The 26,794-nt window shown below is 46.6% G+C and overlaps 1 protein-coding gene across 29 annotated transcripts in view; it reads right to left on the bottom strand.

Annotated features, from left to right (window-relative positions):
• The window catches only part of TACC2 (transforming acidic coiled-coil containing protein 2), a 257,255-nt gene that overhangs the window by 177,264 nt on the left and 53,197 nt on the right, over nucleotides 1-26,794 (bottom strand). For all 29 annotated transcript variants that reach the window (XM_032281896.1, XM_032281873.1, XM_032281868.1 and 26 more), the window contains one exon: nucleotides 26,381-26,493. In XM_032281896.1, the coding sequence (XP_032137787.1) occupies nucleotides 26,381-26,493 (113 nt within the window). The remainder of the gene's footprint in view (nucleotides 1-26,380; nucleotides 26,494-26,794) is intronic.

The raw sequence follows: 26,794 nt of genomic DNA, 5'->3' as shown, positions 1-26,794 counted from the left end.
CGTAGACAGATGGGTGTTTACTGTCCCATCCTTTCTACACTTTTGAGGTTTCAAGTTTTCCAAAATAAAAAGCTGGGAAAATAATGACAGATGAAATTCACTAGGCCTCAGTGCTTTGTGTGGATTATCTCATTTAGCTCTGCCAACAACAGCTTTGCAAGGTGGGCACTCCCGTTGCCATTTGCAGATGAGAGCCCTAGAGAACAGAGGCTAAGCATGGATCTCACCATGGACAGCTGATTCCCCTGGCCACAATCTTCTTATCCACTCTGCTACGAAGAATGAATAATAACTTCCAAAGAAGGCAAGAGCCTCTTCCCCCAGCCCCATTCCAGTCTCTCTGTCCTGCCTCTCACCTCTGCAGTACATGTGGCATCATTTGACATCCTTGAAGGAGGTACGTACACAGGATCACCACTGCAGTCATCTTATCTAATGCCTGTTCCTGCACATAGGACACGGGAATGGTGCCTGAGGACCCAAAAGAGAGCTGGCTACTGTGTCAACCAGATTCACATTTTCTGACCCAAAAGCAGAGCTGACTAGGACAAAGAAGAGAAAACTCAGAGGGTAAATTACATAAAACCCTCCAATTCACACATGGTCATGGTGGACAGATGGGCCCACAGACAGCCCTGGCCCGAGCGGGCTGACATCTGGAAAACTACTCAGGGTTTGGGTAAAGTGTCTTGGCCTGGCTTTCTGGAAAGCACCAGATCCAGAACAAAACCCGCTGTCTCCCCAACCAACAATGACTCCTCCTTCTCCCCCTCCTCCTCCTCCCCCTCCTCCTCCTCCCCCTCCTCCTCCTCCCCCTCTTCCTCCTCCACCTCCACTCCCTCTTCCTCCTCCCCCTCCTCTCCCTCTTCCTCCTCCCCCTCCCCCCTTCCTCTTCCCCCTCTCCCTCTTCCTCCTCCCCCCTCTTCCTCCCCCTCCTCCTCCTCCCTGTCTTCCTCCTCCCCCTCCTCCTCCTCCCCCTCCCCCTCTTCCTCCTCCCCCTCCTCCTTCCCCTCCCCCTTCCTTCTCCCCCTCTCCCTCCTCCCCCTCTCCCTCCTCCTCCCCCTCTTCACTGCTCAGCATTCTGTACCTGGCAATTTTCCTTGTAACAAGCACTTTACATTTCATGATGTCCCATCTATTAACTGAGCTCAAACAGTTTATTATGTGATAAGATTAAGAGTGTGTAATTCAGAAATGAAGTGCACCTATTTATGTCGGCTTTATCAAGCTGGAAATAAACAAAGCCATTTTCTTGTCCATGCTTCTGACAGGAACTGCCAACTTGAGAGAGTATGTGGCTTCCCTTCAGGCTGGCTGAAGTCATTACTATCTGGGACAGATAAATTCTGTTTTGGTATCTTGCAGCCTTGTGCGGTCTTATCAGAGAGCAACCAGGAACAAATTTTCCATGGAGTGTGGGACACACAACAACTTCCCCCAAATCAGGACCCAGACATGGGTTTATTTAGCATAAGCTGGGCACCAGCAATCTCTTTGATTACCCATCAGAAGTAATTTTTAAAGCCAGATGAAAGCCGCTCACCAGGAGCAGATTTGCCTAAGGGCAGGAAAAATTCTAAGAACTGATCTGTTGAGGGCTCTGCCTTAATTGAAGCTTACATAATATCCTTTTGTGCTTCAAGATTGAGTTGAAATGTGTGGGATAGAGGCTCTGTTCAGCATCCACAGGCCAGCACCCTGAATGGAAGCTTTCAGCCTGCGGGGGCACTGCCTCTGTGTGGAGGTCAGTGGGGCCCAGGGACTGCAGCCTCCATTGCAGACCAGCTGCCCACAGCACAGTGAAGGGAGCAGCATGGGTAGGGGCTGGAGGGGGTCATCTGCTGCAACCAAGGTCTGAACAGATGATAGGGATGCAGATGGGTTCTTAAATGCGTCTTTCTGAAAACACACACACGTGCAATGCTTAAAGGGAGGAAGGAGGCCAGCTGCGGAAAAACAAACTTGGCCCCTGCATGATCAGGCTTTCAGAAGCCGGCAAAACCATAAAGCAAAGCGGTGGAGATGCAGAGTTGCCATGTACTAAACACTGACTCAGGCCAGACCCTGTCGGGCACTTTTCTTTCTTTCTTTTTTTTTTTTTTTCTTGGAGACCAAGTCTTGTTCTGTCACCCAGACAGGAGTGCAGTGACATGATCTCGGCTCACTGCAATCTCAGTCTCTTGAGTTCAAGCAATTCTCCTGCCTCACCCCCTGAGTAGCTGGGACTACAGGCACATGCTACCATGCCGGGCTAATTTTTGTATTTTTAGTAGAGATGGGGTTTCACCATATTGTCCAGGCTGGTCTTGAACTCCTAACCTCAGATGATCTCTCTGCCTTGGCCTCCCAAAGTGTTAGGATTACAGGGGTGAGCCACCGCACCAGGCCTGGGCACTTTTCCATTAGGATTGCATTTCATCCACACAACAGCCTGGTAGAAGGGTGGTCCCTGTTGCACAGAGAAGGACATTTTCCTGAAGAAGTTCAAGACAGGACCCAGGCTCAAAGAGCTGTTGATGCAAAGCAAGACGGAGCCCTGTGGCACTGCCTCCTGCTGCCCCACACTTGCTGCTGCACCGCCTCTCACCTGAATAGGTGCAGGAGCCCCTCCTCCCGTCCTGCCTGGCCCCTTCATTCTGTCCTTCCAGCTGTGGCCAGAGCAACAGCTTAGAAACCAGAGTCTGCTCCCGTCACCCCACTGTGGCTTCACTTTGCTCTCAGTTGTAGCCCCAACCTCCCCTTCCTGCCTCATCCCTCATGAAGCTCCCTGGCTGCACATCTGCCTGGAGCCTGCAGCCCTCGCTCCCCAGCTGCACATCTGCCCGGAGCCTGCAGCCCTCTGCTCCCCAGCTGCACATCTGCCCAGAGCCTGCAGCCCTCGCTCCCCAGCTGCACATCTGCCTGGAGCCTGCAGCCCTCGCTCCCCAGCTGCACATCTGCCCGGAGCCTGCAGCCCTCGCTCCCCAGCTGCACATCTGCCCAGAGCCTGCAGCCCTCTGCTCCCTACCGGGTTGCAGGTCCACTCTTCACTTCTCAGTGTAGCCTCCCTGCCCTGGGCTCCCAGATCAGTTTCCTTTCCAGGCCCACCTAGTGCTAGTCAAGATTGCCATCACTATGGTTGGTGATCGTTTCCCAACCGTAGTGGGAGGGGGAGGAGGAGGAGGAGGGGGAGGAGAAGCGGCGAGGAGGAGGAGTGTAATGGAGGCCAGGCCCTAGTCTCCTTGCAATATCATATCTCTGCTGCCTGGCATATAACAAACAGTAAATGTTGCTGAATATATGAATATACAAGTGAATCCAAGGATGGATGGACAGAAGGACGGACAGATACAACTGAACCCAAATCAAAGATGCTAAATATTCAGAAATGTTCCCAAATCATGGTTGTTTCACTAGAAGATCATGAACTTTGTTTTTTTTGAGGCACAGTCTCCCTCTGTCACCCAGGCTGGAATGTAGTGGCGTGATCTCAGCTCACTGCAACCTCCGGCTCCTGGGTTCACACAATTCTTGTGTCTCAGCCTCCCGAGTAGCTGGGATTAGAGATGTGTGCTACCATTCCCAGCTAATTTTTATATTTTTAGTAGAGAGAGGGTTTTGTCATGTTGGCTAGGCTGGTCTCAAACTCCTGAGCTCAAGTGAGCCATCCGCCTCAGCCTCCCAAAGTGCTCTTATAGACATGAGCCACCACGCCAGGCCCAAACCACAAATATTCTTTTTCTTTTTTCTTTTTTTTTTTTTTTTTTTGAGAGGGAGTTTCGCTCTGTAGCCCAGGCTGGAGTACAGTGGTGCAATCTCAGTTCACTGCAACCTCCATCTCCCGTGTTCAAGCGATTCTCCTGCCTCAGCCTCCTGAGTAGCTGGGACGACAGGCACATACCACTATGCCTGGCTAATTTTTGTATTTTTAGTAGAGACAGGGTTTCACCGTGTTAGCCAAGACAGTCTCGATCTCCTGACCTTGTGATCTGCGTGCCTCGGTCTCCCAAAGTGCTGGGATTACAGCAGTGAGCCACATTCTTTTCTTCCATCAACCATAGCATTCCGGTAACTCATTAGTCTGAACTTTCATTTTACGAATGAGGAAACTGAGTCCCAGAAAAGGCAAAGCACTTTGTTTTTTAATGCTTCTGTGAAACAGAGAAAGTTAAGGCAGCACTTCTCAACCACACATCCCTGTGCTCACTGGTAGGTCTAAGGAATCAGGGTGTGCACTGCAAGTAATTTGTGACTAATTATAAAGTACTAAAGCCTGTGAATGATTTATTATTTTCACAAATTACTATAATTCAAAAGATTAGTTATAATTCATAATATCATCACTGTTACTCACTGCATTCCGGTGTACTTTCTGGAAAAGGAAAGCCAGGGATAGATTGAAAGCTAGTGGGTTAGTGGGATAGTCTGAATGTTTGTCCCCTACAAACTCCTGTTGAAACTTAATCTCCAGACCAGGCGAGGTGGCTCTAGCCTGAAATCCCAGCACTTTGGGAGGCCAGCCCAGGTGAATCATGAGGTCAAGAGATCAAGACCAGTCTGGCCAACATGGTGAAACCCTGTCTCTACTAAAAATACAAAAATTAGCTGGGCGTGGTGGTGGGTGCATGTAGTCTCAGCTACTTGGGAGGCTGAGGCTAGAGAATTGCTTGAATCTGGGAGGCAGAGGTTGCGGTGAGCAGAGATCACACAATTGCACTCCAGCCTGGTGACAGAGCAAGACTCTGTCTCCAAAAAAAAAAAAAAAAAAAAAAAAAAAAAAAAAGAAAAGAAAAGAGAACCTTAATCTCCAAACATAATCATGTTGAAAGGTGGGGCCTTTAAGAGGTGAAGGTGATTGGGTCATCAAGGCCTTGCCCTCACGAATGGATTAATCCATTTGTGGATTACTGGGTAATCATGGTGGCTTTATGCAAAGAGGAAGGGAAACCTGAACTAGCTTTCTCATTTCTTTCACCAGTGATGTCCTGTGCCACCTCAGAACTTTGCAGAAGCTCCACCAGCAAGAAGGTCTCACCAGGAGCAGCCCCTTGCCCTTGGACTTCTCAGCCTCTATAACTGTAAGAAATCAATGTTGGACGTGGTGACTGATGCCTGTAATCCCACCACTTTGGGAGGCCAAGGTGGGCAGATCACCTGAGGTCAGGAGTTCAAGGCCAGACTGGCCAACACAGTGAAACCCTGTCTCTACTAAAAATATAAAAATTAGCTGGGTTATGGTGGTATGTGCCTGTAATCCCAGCTACTTGGGAGGCTCAGACAGGAGGATCACTTGGACCCAGGAGGAAGGGGTTGCAGTGAGCCGAGATCATGCCATTGCACTCCAGCCTGGGTGACAAGAGTGAAACTCCATCTCAACAAAAAAAGGAAACGAAACTCCAGAAGGTTTTCAGTCCTAACCAACATGAAATCAGAATAAAGCCAGTTAATTCAGGGACCATGTAGACCTTCACAATGACACAGCTAAACCTCCATCGCCACCTAGTCAATTCACTGTCTTTATTCCTGTCCTCGGCTTTGTACATTTTTCTCTCCATCAATCATAAGTCTAGCAGGCAAGGTGCTGTGGGGTTGCGAATGGCCAGAATTCTCTCCAGAACTCCCTTCCCTGTATTTGGTCCACTCCTGCCTTTCTCTTCTTTCCCTTTTCCATCCCACGCTGAGAAGACTGCCTAAGAAACAGTCTCCTCAAGAACTTCAGCGATTGAGCCCACTCTGATAGATCGTTCTGTATCAGTTATTAATGACTAACAAAACCTGCATAGTATATGCCCTCCATGGTTTACACCTCTATCAAGGGCTTTTAAAAACCAAACTCAGTGCTTCTCATAATACGATTGCTAGGTGTGTACGAATGAAACTTCCTAGGCCAGGTATGGTGGCTCACGTCTCTAATCCCAGCACTTTGGGAGGTCAAGACAGGCCTATCACCTAAGGTCAGGAGTTCAAGACCAGCCTGGTCAACATAGTGAAACCCCATCTCTACTAAAAATACAAAAATTAGCTGGGCCCGGTAGCAGGCACCGGTTTGTCCCAGCTATTTGGGAGGCTGAGGCAGGAGAATCGCTTGAACCTGGGAGGCAGAGGCTGCAGTGAGCTGAGATCGCACCACTGCACTCCAGCCTGAGTGGCAAAGCAATACTGCACCTCAAAAAAAAAAAAAAAAAAAAAAAGGATGAAGCTTCCTCTGTCTTTAAGGAATGTGGAAAGTACTAGGTGAAGTGTGGTTAAACAAGCTTTTGTACTGCAGGACTTCTCAGAGCCTTTGAGAAACCACTGTGCATTGTGAGTCAACCAGAAGATACAAACATACTGTTTCTCAAATTTGTTTCTTAGAAACCTTCCTCTGCCTTTTTCTCATAGAGCTTTGAGTAGGGTGATGGGTCACAGAACACACTGTGGAAAGCACAGGCTTCCTTCAAAAGCAGAATTGGTGAGGACCTTTCAGATGCCCTTTAGAGGACTACACAGATCGTTTTCAAAACAGAGTGTTCACCTCTCACCCCTCCTGGGTATAATCTCTTGTAAACCAGCAAGATGTGAACTGCTCTTTTGGGTCTCAAAGAAAGGCCAATTAAGGTCTCTGAACACAGGGAGTCCTCAAACCTTCCCGAGGTAGGATGTTTCCTTCCCCCTCTCCACGGCGGGTCCCCCTTCTCCCCCTCCCAGGGCTGCCGGCCACTCCCGAGGCCCCGTGTACAGACACTCTCTCAGCACCTGCCATGGTCTCTTTGTTTATTTGTTTGCTTCCCACTGGGATCTCTCCAAGGTTAGAGGGAGCTCATCTCATTTATATTTTTATATTTTAGTCTAGCACTGGTCTATACTCTGTTGAATGAATGAATGAATGATGGCATAAATAAGTGAAAAAATACATTTTTTTTTTGAGACCGAGTCTCGCTCTATCTCTAGGCGGGAGTGCAGTGGCACGATCTTGGCTCCCTGCAACCTCCACCTCCTGGGTTCAAGCAATTCTCCTGCCTCAGCCAACCAAGTAGCTGGGGCTACAGGCATGCACCACCACGCCAGCTAATTTTTGTCTTTTTTAGTAGAGACAGGGTTTCACCACGTCGGCCAGGATAGTCTTGATCTCTTGACCTTGCGATCCACCCACCTTGGACTCCCAAAGTGCTGGGATTACAGGCATGAGCCACTGTGCCCAGCTTCATATGAACTTCTATATGACTTCAAGGTCAAGGTGCCTGCCACTCTATTCCTGAGAATCCATTATCCAGCACTGTGTGAAGGATGGGAACTGGCAACTGAATTTCAAAGAAAATTCAAAAACAATCTTTAACTAATTTTTTTAGCAACCCTCTCCTGGGGTCTCAAAAGTCAGCTAAATGACCCCATTTTGTGATTCCCAGACTGGCTGCTGGAAGGGGCTGCTGGGTCATTGCACACTAGTACTCCCCACAGCTGGAATGATCTTGTCTTCCACATCTGTCTGCTCTCCTTTATATGTATCTAGATAAAGTCATGCCAATGACATTCTGATATAATAATAATTTCTGAACAGACTTTTCTTAATGATTAAATATGAAAAATAAAACTACTGTCCCATTAGAGAAAACATCTGTTTTTAATCACAATAAAGATATTTAAAACTTGAATAAGCCCAAATCAAGTGATTTGGTGGAACATTTACCTGAATATAAACATTTCCTTAATTTGAAGTTACACCTTTGCTAGTCCTTCATGGAAACAGGCAAATGAGACTTTTGCTTGTATAGCTAGATTCTGGTGGTGTTTTTATGTTATTTTGACATAATGATGGTATTTTGAACAAAAAAGAGTGGTAAACATATTTTTGTTATATCCCTTCTTTTTTTTTTTTTTTCTTTCAGACAGGGTCTTCCTCTGTTGCCCAGGCTGGAGTAGAGTGGTACAATCTCAGCTCACTGCAACCTCTGCCTCAAAGCTCAAGTGATTCTCCCACCTCAGCCTCCTGAGTAACTGGGACTACAGGCATGCACTATCACACCTGGCTAATTTTCTTAGTCTTTCTAGAGACAGGGTTTTTCTATGTTTCCCAGGCTGGGAACTCAAACTTCTGAGCTAAAGCAATCAGCCCACCTCAGTCTCCCAAAGTGCTAGGATTATAGGCATGAGCCACCATGCCCAGCCTATATTCCTTCTTGATAAGACTTGTAGCATGAATTAAAATCATTTTCCTGCCACAGTAAACATTGTACAAAACAGGGAACATAGTAGAAATGTTCCTTGATGACCGAAAATCTTTCAGAGAATTTGGGGCATCCTCTGACCCATAAGACGTTACTGGTGCTACCTGCCTCAGACTGAGCTCATGTGTCCCGAGTTCAAAATGTGATGAAGACTTTCTTTTTAGAATAAATCCCTATTGCCAGTCTATTCTGTTGAGATCGTCTCTCTCTAATCCCATTGATCTAAATTAGGGGAAAAAAGTGGATGAGTCAGCATTACTGGGCGCCAAGCTGGCTCAGTGTCAAAGAAATGAAGCTCATCCAGCTTCCTTCCCAGCACTAATACAGCTGCAGTGACAGGTTTGGGAAGATTAATCACTGTCAAAGTTGGCATTTGAGGTCACAGCAAGACACAGGAGAGACTGTGAGTGTCGGTGATGCAAGGAGCTCATGAAGACAGAAGAGAAACAACTATGCCCACAGCATCTTCTCTCTTATTCTTTCATTCTAGAAGCGTCTCCCCATCTCTTCCAAAATAAATGCCAGGTGTTTTTGCTGCATTCCCATTTAAAACCCAAGAAAGGAACGTGATATGGTAGCTTTTCAATGTTTTCAGAGAGCCTAGGTTGGAAGACATCATATGAAGACTTGTTAACTACAAAAAGGACTGGACTAACGGAGGGTTAGCTACAAAGGAAGACAGGGGAAAGGAGGAGCAGTAATCCCTGGAGACAGAAGAAGAAAACAACGAGACAAGACTTGCTGTTATCCCCACTGAAGGTCTGGAGAAAGTGGCACAGAGAGGGAGGTTTCAGATTGTTGGAAACAGATGCTCAGTGCTGCAGAGAAATCAGCCCTGAGACTAAGGATCTTTCAGCAAGCAATTTTTACCTCCTGGACTGCAGAAAGGGTACCCTCACTAGCCATCTTGCCATGAGAGTACAATGAACAAAGGAAAAGCAGACGTATTTATCCCTTACACATTTGGGGTTGTTCTTACTGCTGTGTCTGATCTCTGTTGGCTGGAGCAGGACCTCACAATGTAAACTAAAACCCAATTGGCTAACAAAACTTTTTAAACAGGTAAAAGCAATGGCGAACTGGGAGCATGTCCAGCACAGGTACCTTGGTTAAAGTACAAGGGCACAGAATGTACTACGTGCCTGTACGCATGGCATGTTTACATAGGATAGGGATTAACAAAGAGTTATTAGCACACTTATGATTTATTCTTCAATGAGAAAGGAAACTTTGAAGAGGAACTTTTACTTCCCACACAGGTGGTGCCCAACAGTCTCCCTGACTTGAGATGAAGCTGCATATCTGGGGAGACCGAGGCAGCTGCAGTTCCCAGGGCAGAATACTAGAGAGAAGAGGACTCAACAGAGAGAACCCCAGAGACGGGCCATGGACTGATCAGCATGTGCTCGTGTAGAAACCCCCTGAGGCGAGGCACAGAACACCTGAAAGGTTTAGGAGCAATGCTCAAAGCTCACACAGAGCTGGGAATAGTTCCTGTTCCCACCAGCCAGAGTGGAATACCTCATAACTCACAGGGCATCTCTTAGGGCATTAAGACAGGTTTTGCCTCAGTGGTGGGGAAGATTAATCCTCACCTAAACACTGTTCTCATTCCATTTAACAAAGCGAGATGCAAAGGATTAAGCTGTTTCAAATAACTTAACTGCATCCCAGAGCAAAGCTCAATACTATTTATAGGAATACAAAAATATCCAGAACCCACAAAGCTTAAAGTCCACAGTGACTAGCCTGCAAGCAGGGAAATGTGACCCACAACGAAAAAAAAAAAAAAATCGCATAATTTGTCTTGAACCCAGAAGTTACACAGATGATAGAAATAGTACACAAGGACTTTTTTTCACGAATGATAACTGTATTCCATATGTTCAGGAGGATAGAGGGAAGACTGAGTATGTTAAGCACAGATGGAAAACGTAAAAAAGACTCAAATCAAACTTCTAGAGATGAAAACTACGATGTCCAAATAAAAAACTCACTGGGTGAAATTAATGACAGGTTAGCCACTGCAGATAAAAAGATTAGTGAACTTGAAGCTATAGCAATAAAAATGCTCCAAAATGGAACACAGAGAGAATTAAGACGGAAAGAAATAACAAAAAATAAAATAAAATAAAACATCAGTGAGCCGTGACACAAATTCAAGTAACCAAATGTATTTGTAATTAGAGTTCCTACAGGAGGAGGGATAATAAAAAATACTTGAAGAAATAATGACCAAAAAGTCCCCAAATATGATGTAAATGATGAACCAACATATCCAATAATCTCAACTAATGCCAAGCATAAGAAACAGTGAGGGCCAGGTGCAGTGGCTCACACCTATAATCCCAGCACTTTGGGAGGCCAAGGCAGGTGGATCACTTGAGGTCAGAAGTTTGAGACCAGCCTGGTCAACATGGTAAAACCCCCATCTCTACTAAAATACAGAAATTAGCCAGGTGTGGTGGCATGTGCCTATAATCCCAGCTACTTGGGAAGCTGAGGCAGGAGAATTGCTTGAACCTGGGAGGGAGAGGTCACAATGAGCCAAGATCACACCACTGGCCTGTAGCCTGGGCGACAGAATAAGACTCTGTCTCAAAAAAGAAAGGAAAAGAAAAGAAACCATGAGAAACCTACAACAAGGCATATTGTAACCAAACTGCTTCAAACCAGTGAAAAATATTAAAAGTAGCCGGAGAAAAAAAGAACAAAGGTAAGAATTCTGCTGGAAATAATGAAAGCCGGAGTACAATAACAGAGTATCTTTAAAGTGTTGAAAGAAGAAAACTATCTACCTAGAACTCTTTGCCAAGTCAAAATATTTTTCTAAAACAGGCGAAATAAATACTTTTCCAGACATACAAAAGCTAAAAGAATAACCCCTAGCAGACCTGCATTTCAAGAAGTGGTAAAGGAAGACCTTCAAGCAGAAAGAAAATGTGAAATGGCAATCAGGATGTACACAACAGAATAAAGAACATCAGAAAATGGTAACTATGCGAGTAAATACAGTCTCTTTTTCCTTATTACTTAACTCTCTTTTAAGAGATAATTGGCTGATTAAAGCACAAATAATGTGTATTATGGGATGTGTAGCTCATGTAGAAAGATAAAATAGCACAAAGGCCAAAAGGGATGGAATGAAAGCATACTGTTGTAAGCCTCTTGTAATATATGTAAAATGACATAATCATTTGCAAGTAGGTTGTGAGATATTAAAGAAGTATGTTATAGGTCCTAAAGCAACCACTAAAATAACACAAATACTGGTAGCTAATAAAATAATCCAAAAGAAGGCAAAAAAGGAGGAAATATGAAACTATAGATTTAAACTAACCAAATTAATAATCACATTAAATGTGAATGTTATAAACACTCCAGTTAAAAGGCACATATTTTCAGGCTGGGCAACAGTGGCTCATGTCTGTAATTCCAACACTTTGGGAGGCCGAGGTGGGTGGATCACTTGAGGTCAGGAGTTCAAGGCCAGCCTGGCCAACATGGTGAAACCCCATCTCTACTAAAAATACAAAAATTAGCTGGGCATGGTGGCAGGTGCCTGTAGTCCCAACTACTCAGGAGACTGAGGCAGGAGAATGGCTTGAACTTGGGAGGTAGAGGCTGCAGTGAGCCAAGATCACACCATTGCACTGGTGTGATAGAGTAGCCTGGGTGATAGAGTGCCACTCTGTCTCAAAAAAAAAAAAAAAAAAGTATAGATTTTCAGAGTGGATTAATAAAACAAGATCCAACTATATGCTGCCTACAATATAGGTACTTAATTTTTTTAAACCACAAATAGCCTAAACATAAAAGAATGGCAAAAGGGAAAGATGTACTATGCAAACATTAATCAGGCCATTATGTCTGTATTATATAAGACAAAATAGATTTTGTAGCAAAAAAAATATTATAGGCATAAAGAAGATAATTTCACAATGATTAAGAATTCAAAAAATTGAATACAAATTCAATAAAATAAATTCCACATAAATTCGAAATTTTATACATTCTAAAATAAAGATGAAAAATTCTAAAAATCTTTGTCTAATAACAGAGCTTCAAAATACAAGAAGCAAAAACTGGTAGAACTGAAAGGAGTAATGGACAAATCCACAATTACAGTCTGGTATTTCCAAACCCCTCTCTCAATAACTGAACAAGTGGATAGAAAATCAGTGTGGATACAGATGACCTGAACAGCACTATGGCCACCTTGACCTAATTAACACTTTTAAACACCGCCTTGTAACAGCAAAATAACATTTTATTCAAGTACAGATGGAACATGTGCAAGGGAGACCACATTCTGTGCATAAATTTGAGATGATTCAAGTTATACAAAGTATCTTATCTGGCTACAATGAAAGTAAGTTAGAAATCAAAAACAGAAAGATATCTGGAAAATCCTCAACTATTTGGAAACAATAACACGTTTCTGAATAGCCCATGAATAAAAGAAGAAAGAAAGAGGGAAACTGAAGTATTTGAACAGAATGAAAATGAAAACAGAAATATCAAAATTTGTGGGATGCAGCTAAAACAGGACTCAGTGTGACATTTACAGCACGAAAGTCTTATATTTTAAACAGGTCTCTAATCAATGATGCCAGCTTCTCACCTAAGAAACTATAGAGACACTGGTCACACTACAATGTAATTATACCTAATACTCCTGAACTGTACACTTAGAAATGATTAGGAGGTTAATTTTATGTTCCACCCTTTTACCATAATAAAAAATAATTTAAAAAATCAACAAGTATCAGTGTATAAAAGAAACCAGACAGCAAAGCATATATACTGTTTGATTCATTTATATAGAGTTCAAAACCAATCAATGGTGACAGATGGCAGTTAAGTTGTTACTCTTGGGCAGGAGTATTGACTGGGAAGGAACAAGAGAGAACAATGTGGTGTGATGAAACTGACCTAGATCTGTAACTGGGTATGATAACACAGGTGTACAGGGGCGTAAGCATTCATCCAGCTCTCAAAGTTAGACAACTCACAGTGTGTCTCTGATACCAATAAAACAGGAATTAGAAAGAAAGAAACTGTAGAGTCACTGAAAAGAGAGTGATTGCCAAGAATGTGAGGATGGAGGGAGGGGAATGGGTGGAGCCTAAGAGGTTTTTAAGGCAGTGAAACTAACATCCTAACGATGGAGACATGACATTATACATTTGTCAAATCCATAGAACGTATAACACAAACTGAACCTAAATGTAAACTACAGTGAGTCCTCAATGCTGTCCAGTGGCTCTCGGGAACTGCATAACCATATTATTGTAGGTTCTCCAATACTATGGTTTTTGTTCGATGTAGTTTCAGTATAATGATGAGAAAAAAAACTGGTCTCATTATATGTCATTTCACTTAAAATTGCAGTTTCTGAGAACCTACTAATGACACCGAGTGAGAACTTACTGTATAGACTGTAATTGGTAATAATGTATCAATATTGGCTAATTAATTGAAACAAATATACCACATTAATAAAGGTGTTAATAATAGAGAAAACTGTATGGAGGAGGGAAGGGGGGTAGGAACTCTTCTGTACTAGCGACATGATTTTTTGGTAACCTAAAACTGTGCTGAAAATAGCCTATTAATTATTTTTAAAGTGCATAGACATATATAAATTGTATATATACACACAGACACACACATTTTTTGTTGCTGCTGTTTGAGTTGGAGTCTCGCTCTGTCACTCAAGCGGGAGCACAGTGGCACCATCTCGGCTCACTGCAACCTCTGCCTCCTGCGTTCAAGAGATTCTCCTGCCTCAGCCTCCCGAGTAGCTGCAACCACAGGCAGGCACCACTACGCCCAGCTCATTTTTGTATTTTTAGTAGAAACAGGGTTTCACCATGTCAGCCAGGCTAGTCTCGAACTCCTGACCTCAAGTGATCTGCCTGCCTCAGCCTCCCAAAGTGCTGGGATTACAGGAGTGAGCCACCATGCCCAGCCACACACACACATTTCTATAGAGGTGTGTGTGTGTATACATATATATACTATAATATATAATATGTATAATATATACATATTATTAATCTATATGTGTAATATATACATATATTATGTATAATATAGACATATATATATTATGTAAACATCTTGTATAATATATATGCACACTTAATATGCCACCTAACAAAATATAGCTATCTCACAATCAATAAAGAAAGGAACTAGAAGAAAGCAGAAGAGTGTGGGGACAACACACTAACATTGTGAAAGCCATTGTCTGCACAGGGTAGGCACCTTGGTGATTGTCTCCTCTCCACACTGCACTCTTCGCTATGTTCCAAGTTGCTACAATAAGTAGGTATTATCTCATAATGGAAAAATACTCCTCTTCCTTCTTTTTTAAAGCTTCAAATGGTCTGTTGAAACCAGAGGAGGAGAAAGCAGACACACACCTAATTCAGCACATGATCTTCTTTTTCAGCCATGTCAAAAGTCAGGAGCTCGCTCCTCCTCTCCCTCCCACTCTCCTCTCTGTGTTTACTTCCTGCCAAAGATAAATAATGAGTCAGAAGCCGGACAAGGAGGCGGAGGCTGCTCTCAGCTCTGCCTGACACACCCTGGCTGCGCAGGAGCATAGGAATTGATCTTAGAGTCCACCAAAGTTTGGAAGGAACAGAACAGGCCACTTGGGAAATGCAGGGCTGGGTCCTTAAGAGCTGGCCCCAGCCAATGCGCAAAACACAGCTCAGATCTTTTTGAGTTTTCTTTTTTCTATTTCTAAGATCTGATCCTGTTTATAGAAAAATTGAGTTTTAAGGATTGACTAAGGCTCACTTTCTAATTATGGAGACCACAACACAAATACTTTCAGACACCTGTGAGAGTGAGTTATGAGTCTGGGTTTCAGGTAGCATCAAACCAGGCTGGATCCTAGTCCACCACCCGGTCTGTGTGACCTCGGACAAGTTCCTTAACCTCTCTGAGCCCTCATTTCCTCATATGGGCCCCTTAGGTCATCTACAGCCATACACACAGAGCTGCCAGATGAGGTGATACGTGTGGCCCTGGGCCCAATGCCAGCTTGCAGCAGACCGAGTCCACAAATGACCGTGAAAGGGAGTAGTAGGAAACATCCTGGCCTTCAATTTAAATCCCATTTATCTCGTTTTTTCAAACTATCTTTCTTCTTTTTTTTTTTTTTTTTTGAGACAGAGTGTCGCTGTGTCCCAGGCTGGAGTGCAGTGGTGCAATCTTGGCTCACTGCAACCTCCTCTCCCCGAGTTCAAGCGATTCTCCTTCCTGAGCCTCCCGAGTAGCTGGGGCTACAGGAGCTCGCCACCAGGCCAAGCTAATTTTTGTATTTTTAGTAGAGACAGTGTTTCACCATATTGGCCAGGATGGTCCCGAACTCTTGACCTTGTGATCCGCCTGCCTCGGCCTCCCAAAGTGCTGGGATTACCGGCGAGAGCCACGGCAACCAGCCTCAAACCATCTTTCCACCCCTCCCCATAGCTACTGCTCTCCGACACCAAAGATGTTTTTGTTCTAACCAGGAGTTTGTCTCCTGAAAAAGCCAAGAGGTTAAGCTTAATATTATTCTATGTCTCCTGCCTCCCAGATGTAAAGAAGCTCTGAAGTGTCCTAAAGTCTATGTGTCTAGTCCTTCTTACATCCTGTTTCCTATGGATCTACAATAATGACAGGGGCTCTCTGCCTAGGACTGTCTTCTCCCATAATCCTCTACTTTCACTCAGTTTTGAAGACCCAGGTCCAAGAAACCTCCCCTGGAGACCTCTCCTGGTTCTCCACAGCAGAGCTAGTTCCTCTTTCCCCACCCCTGTGCTCCCAGAGACTCCACCTGTGGCATTTAGCTTGTTCTAGAATTATTCATTTGCATACCTTTTTTTTTTTTTTTGAGACAGAGTCTCACTCTATTGCCCATGCTAGAGTGCAGTAGTGTGATCTCGGCTCACTGCAACCCCCACCTCTGGGGTTCAAATGATTCTCCTGCCTCAGCCTCCTGAGCAGCTGAGAGGCTGCCTGCCACCATGCCCAGGCAATTTTTGTATTTTTAGTAGAGACGAGATTTCACCATATTGGCCAAGTTGGTCTCAAACTCCTGACCTTGTGATCTGCCTGCCTTGGCCTCCTAAAGCACTAGGATTACAGGCATGAGCCACCATACCTGGCCTTGCATGCCTTTCACTAGACTGGACTGGACATCTTGCTCATCTTTGTACCTCTAGTCCAGCCCAGAGCTTGACCTGTAGTGGGCAGTGGGCCATGTTTATCAAATACACTAAAACGCCTGACCCCCAAAAAGGCTGGGGTATTAAGGAGCTGGGCATGGAGCAGGAAATGAGCTGTCCCTGAAGCAGAATGGAGAACTCTGCTTTTCTCTCAGAGATGCCAGGCCCTCCTGGGATTCCCCCAGCACAAGCCTGGGTCTGTGATGGTCGGCACTGCATCCTGCTAGCTTCCCCTGGCACCCAGAGGATTTCCTCCTGGAGCCCAGCTCTGTGGCTGCAGAACTCGGCAGACACGCCTGGCCTTAGTGTTTTTCCACATCTGAGCACATGGTCCCACCTGCCCTGTTGCTTAAGCCAAAGCTTCGGGAATCTTCCTTGATTCGTTTCTCCCTCTTTTTTTTTTTTGAGATGGAGTCTCTGTCACCCAGCCCTGAGTTCATTGGTGTGATCTTGGCTCATTGCAACCTCCACCTCCAGGATTGAAGTGGTTCTCCTGCCTTAGCCTCCTGAGTAGCTGGGACTACAGGCATGTGCCACTACGCCCAGCTAATTTTTGTATTTTTAGTAGAGACGGAGTTTCGCCATGTTGTCCAGGCTGGTCTCAGACTCCTGGCCTCAGTTGATCCACCCACCTTGGCCTCCCAAAGTGCTGGGATTACAGGCATGAGCCACCAGGCCTGGCCTCTTTTCTCCTTCCCTGTAAATCCAATCTATCAGCAAGTCCTGGCATCTCTGGCTCCAAAATATCCAAAATATGGAAAGTTGCTTACATTTTCTCCACCTTCACTGGTGTCACCTCAGTCCATGCACTCTCAGTGGGTCAAGACCATCCCCAGGTGGGGTGAAAATTGGTTCTTGAGAGGTGAAAAGAGCCTTAGATATTACAGTAGTCAATGGCCTCAAAGGCCATAGCACAGAAACACACGCAGCATTCCTGTGGTACTAAACTTTCTTGGAGAGGGAAGGGCAATGGAGAGGAAATGACTCCAAGTTCCTGGCAGGCAGCCAGGAGTGAGTGGCAATAAAAACTAGGTTGAGAAACCCTGCCCTAGTTCCAGGTACCACCACATCTTGCCTGGGGCTTTGTCTGGGGCTCTACTTGGACCCCTTCTTTGACCGCCTGGCCCCCGATCTTGCTTGCATCCTCAGCACGAGAAGGAAATTCAAGTTCCTCACCATGGCCTTCAGGGTCCGGGCTTGGCTGACCAGGCCCCTGCCCACCTTGCCACCTCTCACCGTCTCAGTGGTCACCTGTTCCTCTAAAGCATGGAATTCTTCCTCCTCAGGCCCTTTCCACTGCGTGTCCCTCCACCTGGAATGCCTGGTCCCCTAGGTTCTCCATGTCTGCCTCCTTTTCGTCATTCCACATTCAGTTACCATATTACTTCCTTCTCTGGCCATCTAATCCAGTGCTTCTCAAAGCTTAGGGGTGCCAGAATCCCTGGGCTTGTTAAAACACAGATCACTGGGCCCCACCCTGGGTTTCCAGTTCAGTGAGTAGGAGCAGGGCCCAAAATTTTGCACTTCTGAGAAATTCCCAGGTGATGTTGAGGCCACTGGGCCAGAAACCCCACTTTGAGAACCACAAATCTAATCTCAAGTAGCTACTTCCCTGTTACTGTCTAGCTTGACACCCTGCTGGGCACCTTTCAGAGCCTTTACACCACCCAAAAGTGTCTCTGTTCTATTTGTTTCCCTGCTCTATGTCTGACTCAACTACAGTGTATTTATCCACTGGAGCTTGGGGGCGTGCTGCCGGCTGCATCCTCACCGCCTAGCACAGGAGCAGGCACACAATAGGTGCCAATAAATATTTGTTGAAAGAAAAAAAAAAATAGAGGAGAGAACGGGAGAGGGGCATGGGTCTGTATGAGAATTATCCAAAGTGCAAACAAAAGTTAGCTATCCTTATGGCCTGAGGTGAACCCTCGTCAGTATCTCCCAAAGTTTCTCATGAGACTCGAGTGGGATTCTTATTACAAACACAGATTTAGGGGTCTCATCCTAAATCTACTGGTTCACTCTCTTCAAGTAGTAGGGTGGGGGTTGGTCAGGAAATGGGCACTTTAACTGATACTCCAGGCAATTCTGTTAAGGGGGTCCTGGCAATAGCTCACCAGTCCTTAAATTCCCCTGCTCAGAAGAATCACCTGGGGTGCGTATTAAAAACACAGATGGCCAGGCCAGGTGGCTCACCTCGGCCTAGCTCTCACTTTAGATGTCCCAGTACCTAATGTTGGATCTTTCTTTTGGGTTCTTGGTCCAGAACCTTAACATCTTCTTGCCAACTGAAGAATCACGAGGTTCATAAATTTGGGGAGGAAAGCTTTATTTCTTATAAAGGGTTGCAGCCAGCTGGGTGAGGTGGCTCACGCCTGTAATCCTAGCACTTTGAGAGGCCGAGGAAGGCAGTTCACAAGGTCAAGAGATTGAGACCATGCTGGCCAACATGGTGAAACCCCGTCTCTACTAAAAATACAAAACTTAGCCAGGCGTGGTGGTGCATGCTGTAATCCCAGCTACTCAGGAGGCTGAGGCAGGAGAATCACTTGAACCTGGGAGGTGGAGGTTGCAGTGAGCTGAGATCGCACCACTGCACTCCAGCCTGGTGACAGAGCGAGATGCTGTCTCAAAAATAAAAATTAAAATTAAAAAAATAAAGGGTTGCAGCCTGAGACTGGCCATCCATCCTGCAGGCTGGGAAGTGACGGAAGCGCTTCCGCACTTTGCAGCAGAAGCCGGAAGCAGGCACTTCAAGGTAGGGACGTGTGACAAGAATTTATGCTGAGCAGGCTCAGTAGACACATTGAACAGGTTATAGGAGGAGCTATGAATACCCATGAAGAGGGGCATGCATGCATAGTAAGCAAACAGACGTGTTACACCCTATGCTCACTTTGGGGTAGAGACAACATTTAAAGGTATTAAATTTAGGCAAAAGGTGATGCAGAGGGCGTGAAGGTGCTCAGTGTGCCAAGCCGCTCCACGGCTGGTGGTCTCTCGTGGAAGGAAGGCTGCTCAGCTGCTGTGTCCAAACCACAAAAGAGAAGGCTATCTGGCTGAACCCACTGGTGGAGTGAGTCTTTCAAAAGGGCTGGTTTACTATTTTCTGTTGAACCCTTAGGAAAGAAAGTCGAACGTCGGTCAGTGAAAGTGCGGGTGTGGCAAGGGGTGTCTGACCTCCATCCTGTCAGGGCTGCAAACTCCAGGTTTAAGGTTTCTTTAAGGTCCTTTCAGCCAAGAGGAAGTCTGTTCAGCTGGATGGAGGGCTTAGAATTTTACTCTTATTTCTCATTCTTTGACTTCACCTCTTCTGCCCACACCCAGGCAGTCACCAGGTTCTGTGGGTTCTCCCGTGGGGGATTCCCTCCAGCCACCATCGCTCTACCCCAAGAATATCCCCTAGTGCCAGTCCAGCCAGCACCCCCTGCCCCTCCAATGCGCCCAACACTGCCCCTACCGTTACCTTCAGAACACTTTCCTTGCATGCAGAAGCCCTTGTTTGTTTTATTTTATTTTTGAGATGGAGCCGCACTCTTGTCACCTAGCTGGAGTGCGGTGGCACGATCTCGGCTCACTGCAACATCCGTCTCCTGGGTTCAAGCGATTCTCCTGCCTCAGCCTCTCCAATAGCTGGGACTACAGGTGCGCGACACCATGCCCAGCTAATTTTTGTATTTTTAGTAGAGATAGATTTCACCAGGTTGACCAGACTGGTCTTGAACTCCTGACCTCACGTGATCCGCCTGCCTCGGCCTCTCAAACTGCTGGGATTACAGGCATGAGGCACTGTGCCTGGCCCAGCCCTTGTTTAAAAGCAAACAAGCCACAAAGTACTCCCCTAGCTTCCTGTTACTTGCAGGATAAAATCTCAACCCCTCATCTGACTGACGGATTCTCCTCATTCCTTGTTTTCAGTGAATGTCCACCAGCTCGGTCTGCGCTCACTTCCGGTTCAGCCCTAGAGGGTCCAGTTCAGGAATTCTGCCCCTCCTGGAATGGTCCCTAGAGCCTGCCCCTGTCACTCAAGCTCCCTCCATCCCTACTAGGAGACCCTCTTTGTCCACTCTAGCCCTCAGGAAGGCTTCTTCTGAGCCCCAACAGCACTGGGCTGAGGCGGTCACTCAGCTGCGTGGCAGAATGCAGCAGTCCTCATTGCGTGGTCCCTGGACCAGCGACACTAATCGTGATAACTTATTGGAAATGCTCCTTCCCAGGCCTCACCACAGACCAGCTGCATCAGATCCTCCGGAGGTGAGGCCCAGCAATCTGTGTCTTAATCAGCCTTGCAGGTGATCTTGATGCCCACTCAAGTTTGAGAACCATCAGATAACAGCTAAGACTCCGGGCTGTTAAGTTTCCACTCTCCTTCATTCGGTGACAAAGTGAGACAGGGTACGGACGGAACTTGGCCCCCATCCTGACTCTACCAGACCTTGCATACCCCATCTGGTGCCATCTTTGTTGACCAGAAGACCTTGAAGAAGCTAAGGTAAGCAGCATTTCACCATCATCTTACTCAGGGGAGTGAACCCTATTGCCCGCATGCACGCAAGTCCAGAAGAATGACCCATCTTCACCCCTGCCTCATTATAATACTAAAATCCCCACCCAGGCGGAACTTAACTGCCATTTTTTGGGTTTCGTTTTGTTTTATAAACTTTCATTTTAAGGTCAAAGGTACACGTGCAGGTTTGTTACACAGGTGAACTCGTGTCATGGGGGTTTGTCGTAGAGATTATTTCATCGCCCAGGTATGAAGCCTAGTGCCCGTTAGTTTTCCTGATCCTCTGCCTCCTCCCAGCTTCCTCCCTCCCATAGGCCCCAGCGTGTGTTGTTCCCCTCTACGTGTCCATGTGTTCTCATCATTTAGCTCCCACTTACAAGTGAAAATATGCAGTGTTTGGTTTTCTGTTCCGGTGTTAGTTTACTAAGGATAATGACCTCCAGCTCCAACCATGTCACTGCATCTCTGCCATTTTTTGATCATGCAATACATGGCCTAACATGCTCTTTCACTGCCTGTGCACTCTGTGCTCTACCCCGCACATGTAACCATTCCCATACCTCATGCTTGTTCATGTCACCCCCTTTTTTTTTTTTGGAGATGGAGTCTTGCTCTGTCACCCAGGCTGGAGGGCAGTGGCCTTATCTCAGCTCACTACAACTTCCACCTCTGGAGTTCAAGCAATTCTCCTGCCTCTGAGTCTGCCTCAGCCTACCAAGTAGCTGGGACTACAGGCGCATGCCGCCATGCCCAGCTAATTTTTTATATATTAGTAGAGACGGGGTTTCACCGTGTTGCCCAAGCTGGTCTCGAACTCCTGAGCTCAAGCAATCCACCCGCCAGCCTTGGCCTCCCAAAGTGCTGGGAGTACAGGCATGAGCCACCACACCTGGCTCACCCTTCTTAAAACACCAAAAGACCTGTCCTCGGGGAGCCAGCTAGAGAACTCTGCTCCAGTGCTATCTCCTTTGTGTTCAAACATAAGCCCCTCACAAAGCCTTGTTTGCAAGATTTGCATGGTCTTGTGTCAGTTGCCATTGCTGGCAGCCTAAGCACTGTGGTCAGTAATCAAAGGCGCCAGGAATTCAGCTGGGAATCACTCGGGGCACTTCCTGCCTGAGTCTCACTCCCTGAGAAAAGGCAGTCATCTCTGAAACACTGTCCTTGGCCTTTCCAGAAGGAAGAGCAAGTATGACATGGGAGCACAGGAAATGGCCAATGTCCAACCATTTTTGACCTACCTAAACGGCAATTTCCTCTGGTACAATCTAATATTAAAGTTCCATTATCTGGCAAAAGGAAAAAGCTGTTGAGTCACTGGTTGGTGACATCCGAGGAGGGCGGACACAGGACCAGTCCAAACTGGACATCCAGGTCAGCTGTGCTGGTGTGGACACTACCGAGCAGAAAGAAGTGCTACTATGGTTAAGCCTCACCCCAGGAGGCTGGGATCATTCTCCCTCGAGAACCCGGGAGCCTGCACAGGGATGTCAGGGAGGCACCTCCCAGACTCTGGGCAGTTGAACTATGCTGGGCTAAGTTACAACAGCGACACCACGTGGCAACCGGAAAGCAAGGCAGCTGAACTGATGGTACCCTGTACTCTTCCTATTGAAGAACTTACCTGCTTTGGGGATGTGTAGACCCCATGTTCTAGAATAATTTGGAGGGAGGGAAGAGCCTCAAGGAGAAACAATGGACTTTCTACTTCTAAAGTAGGTTACATCATGCTCCAAGCCTCAGTTTCCTCATCTATAGAGCGGAGACAATGCCTGAGCAGAGGGACCTTTGGGAATATAACACGTGCATTCTCCCTATTCTTCCCTTGCTCCATGCCCAGCAGGTGGCCACTGCAGGCCCTTCTGTGTTTTCTGCTTCTGGAGTTTTTCCAAGTAGAAAACAGAAAGAGTTGCAGGTCAATGGATCTTCCCACCTTTCGTAAAAGCTTACATCCTCCGAAGAGAAAATGCCGGTTGTCCAATGAGGCCAAGGGACAGATGCCTCAAGGTCAATGCGCCTGACAGTGGAGAGAAAGGGCCCTGGGCAGTGGGGAATCTCTGAGAGTCCCTCTCTACCTCTAGACCATGTCCTTGCGCTCAGAGCGGAAAAAGCAGGGAGGGTGCTCGAGGAAACAGCCAAGGGGCTCCCAAAGCCTCACCAAAGATTTCTTCCTGCCTGCAGTGGCGGAGAAGCAGCACGGTGGTCACTGGTATCACAGCGAAGGTGCTGGGGTTAGGGAGGGAACGGATGATGGCCTCAATGCAGCAGGCTCTGGAGAGGGCAGTCTGAAGGATAGCTGCCCTGGGTGATATGGTTTGGCCGTGTCCCCACCCAAATCTCATCTTGAATTCCCACGTGTTGCAGGAGGAACCCGGTGGGAGGTGATTGAGTCAAGGGGGCTGGTCTTAAACTCCCTGCACCAGCTCTCTTTTCTTTGCCTGCTGCCAATCACATAAGGTGTGACTTGCTCCTCCTTGCCTTCTGCCATGATTGTGAGGCCTCCCCAGCCACGTGGAACTGTGAGTTCTTCATTAAACCTCTTTTCTTTGTAAATTGCCCAGTCTTAGGTATGTCCTTATCAGCAGTGTGAAAATGGACTAATACCCTGGGGATACTCACCAGCCTTGCAGAGTAAGGACTCAGGATCAAAACTGAATATATTTTTTAAAAATGCAATGGGGCCAGGGGCAGTGGCTCACACCTGTAATCCCAGCACTTTGGGAGGCCAAGGCAGGCGGATCACTAGGTCAGGAGATCAAGACCATCTTGACCAACTTGGTAAAACCCCGTCTCTACTAAAATACAAAAATTAGCTGGGCCTGGTGGCATGTGCCTGTAATCCTAGCTACTCGGGAGACTGAGGCAGGAGAATCGCTTGAACCAGAGAATCAGAGGTTGCAGTGAGCTGAGATTGTGCCACTGCACTCCACCCTGGCAACAGAGTGAGACTCTGTCTCAAAAAACATAAAAAAATGCAATGATCTATTGCTCACACAGAGCATTTGGCACAGTGCTGGCACCCATATTGAAATGAACGTTAAATGCTCTTTATCCTTCTTGGTGATGCCAAGGACGGGTGACTCACTGAAACTGCACACAGGAGCCTGCTTAGTCAGGAGCGATGGACTCAGGACTGGACTCACTGTCAGCCCTTGCAGAGTAGGGGGCCTGTTCCTTCTTGATAGATGGTTTCTGAGTTAATACAGTGCCCTGCACTACAGACACACATTTATGGAGGAGAGTCGTGTTTTTAATTCTGAACAGGAAGCTGCTTTTTTGAGCATGTTCTTGGAAGGAACCTCTTTTTTTTTTTTTTTTGCTTTTTGAGATTGAGTATTCCTCTGTCATCCAGGCTGGAGTGCAGTGGTGCGATCTTGACTCACCACAACCTCCAACTCCCAGGCTCGAGTGATTCTCCTGCCTCAGCCTCCCAGGTAGCTGGGATTACAGGCACGTGCCACCACACCCAGCTAATTCTTGTATTTTTAGTAGAGATGGGGTTTCAGCATGTTGGTCAGGATGGTCTTGATCTCCCGACCTTGTGATCCACCCGCCTCAGTTTCCCAAAGTGCTGGGATTACAGGTGTGAGCCACTGTGCCTGACCAGAAGGCACCTTTTTTTATGCTCAATATGCATGCCAATGAGACACCATTCTTCCAGGGAAAAGTAATAATTGACTAAAGCTGGGGAACAAGCAACAAAAGCCCTTAGAGCCGCTGCTCCTCTTCAGCGCAGCTGTGACACAGGCCTCGAGCGATTCCCAGGCCCCACCAGGAGGGAGACAGAAGAGCTGGAGCCCGGGCCTCAGCCAGAGTGCCCTCCCCTGTGTGGGATTCCAGAAAAGACAAATCCGTTCACTAGTTTCATAGTCATCTGGAGCCAATTTAGAGGTCTCATTAGAACCAAAGACTAAACCTTTGTCCTGTGACCCTGATGAAAAGTTCATAGAAATGGAACAGCCACGGGGGTCTGGGGAGGTAAAGGAGGTACCATCTTTAGCAGCAAAGAGAGATCAAAGATGCTGTTTGAGACATCATTCTCCGATTCCCTCAGCAAAAAACACGCTGCCCCATCTGATTGCCTTTTCCCTAAAGAAATCCAGAGCTCCTGACAAGATGCCCCAAGTGCCTCCTCTGGAAAGCCACATTGCATAAGCCACCCAGAAAATAATGACCCCAGCATGGAAATTCCTGCCACCAGGGGTTGCTCTTACTTACCCAAAGCAAAAAAATGTCACTTTGAGTCTTAAGGTTTTGAAAAGCTATGAAGTAGCATGTGACCCAATGTTTCATTGTCTATGACGGGCTAATCATTCAATTTTGCATTTTTGTTCCATAGTGTTCCTGTTCATTTGTTTCCTGTAAAGCCTGTCACGATAGACTCCTGGGAGCTGGACTCCAATTGTTCAGGAGGGTTTTTCTCACCAATTCCACAACCCGTTTGTGAGTTGAACCCACAAGCAGTTATTAAGTGCCCCCAGCGTTCCTGGTGTGTGTCCATGCTGGACACCAGGTGCTCGAGTCTGCTGGACTACTGCTGTGTATCCCCCAAAACTATGACTGTGGGGCCTACAAGGGGAGATGTCCAGGAGAGAGCCCCATCAGGGAGTCCTAGGGCCTGGCTGTGGCTCATAATAAGAGCCAGTGACCGTCTGGGCACAGTGGCTCACACCTGTAGTCCCAGCACTTTGGGAGGCCACGGTAGGTGGATCACCTGAAGTGAGGAGTTCAAGACCAGCCTGGCCAGTATGATGAAATACTGTCTCTACTGAAAATACAAAAATTAGCTGGACATTGTGGCAGGCACCTGTAATCCCAGCTACTTAGGAGGCTGAGGCAGGAGAATCGCTTGAACCAGGGAGGCAGAGGTTGCAGTGAGCCGAGATCATGCCACTGCACTCCAGCCTAGGCGAGACTCCATCACAAAAGAAAAAGAAAAAGAAAAAAAAGGCAGTGACTGGTGGACCACCCCTGCACTGGCCACATCCCACTGCCACAGTTGGTTTCTGGGGTTCATCTGCCAGCCTCCCTGGGACGAAGGGCACGTGTGGCTTTGGTCATTGTACCCTCAGTCCTCTGTTTCACAGCTCAGTCCTCTCAATGGTCACCACACTGGGATACAGACTCCACTTAGCCACAGACTAGACGCTGATAAACCCCTGGGAACCCTTGATGTCTTCCATTTTAAGTTCTGACAATGAAGATAGGCTGGAGTGTGGCTGGAATTGAAGTCTATAATTACTAATTTCATCTTTGGGCAGGAAAACAGGATGAATTTTTCAATCATGCAGGCCCAGCCAGAGAGGTCTGTGAACCACTGCTTGGAACATCTCACCACTGAGGACAATATCATGTGTTTAAGGCTCCAGTTTCCAAAGCAAATGGGGCAAAGCTAATGCTAGAGCAGGCAATGAGTTGCGCAGGCCTTGGGCTGCATCCACCCTCCAGAGCCGGCCTCCTACCTGGATGTGTCTCCATGGTCAGGGCTTCTGGGCATGTCCTGCTGCTTCCTTTTTATATTCTGGCTGTTCCCAGGTGGTTGCGCAGACCTGGGGGTCTGAGCTGATGAAGTCCTCTGAGCCAAGAGAAAGAGAAATTGGAAAGGAAATCAGATAGGAGTCTCTGAAAACACAAAAACATTTATCAACAGTGCACCGACCCCAGCATTCAAGGTAAGGTCATCACTTGTTCTGCCATCCAACGAAGCACCTACCATGTGCAGCGCTGAGCTAGGCTTTGAGGATATATGGGGAGCAAAGCAAAGGTGGCTGCTGCTCTCATACATCAGAGAAGAAACTAAGTTAAGCAATTCCAACTGAATGCTTTCGTAGAAAACCAAAACTGGGCACCTGTCATACTCTGCGGTCGCTTGCTCC

The sequence above is a fragment of the Sapajus apella genome, unplaced genomic scaffold (assembly GCF_009761245.1).
Source record: "Sapajus apella isolate SASKATOON/1434 unplaced genomic scaffold, GSC_monkey_1.0 scaffold13, whole genome shotgun sequence".
Taxonomy (NCBI): Eukaryota; Metazoa; Chordata; class Mammalia; order Primates; family Cebidae; genus Sapajus; species Sapajus apella.
Note: the sequence above shows the minus strand (reverse complement) of the source record. Positions and strands in the feature narration are given on the sequence as shown.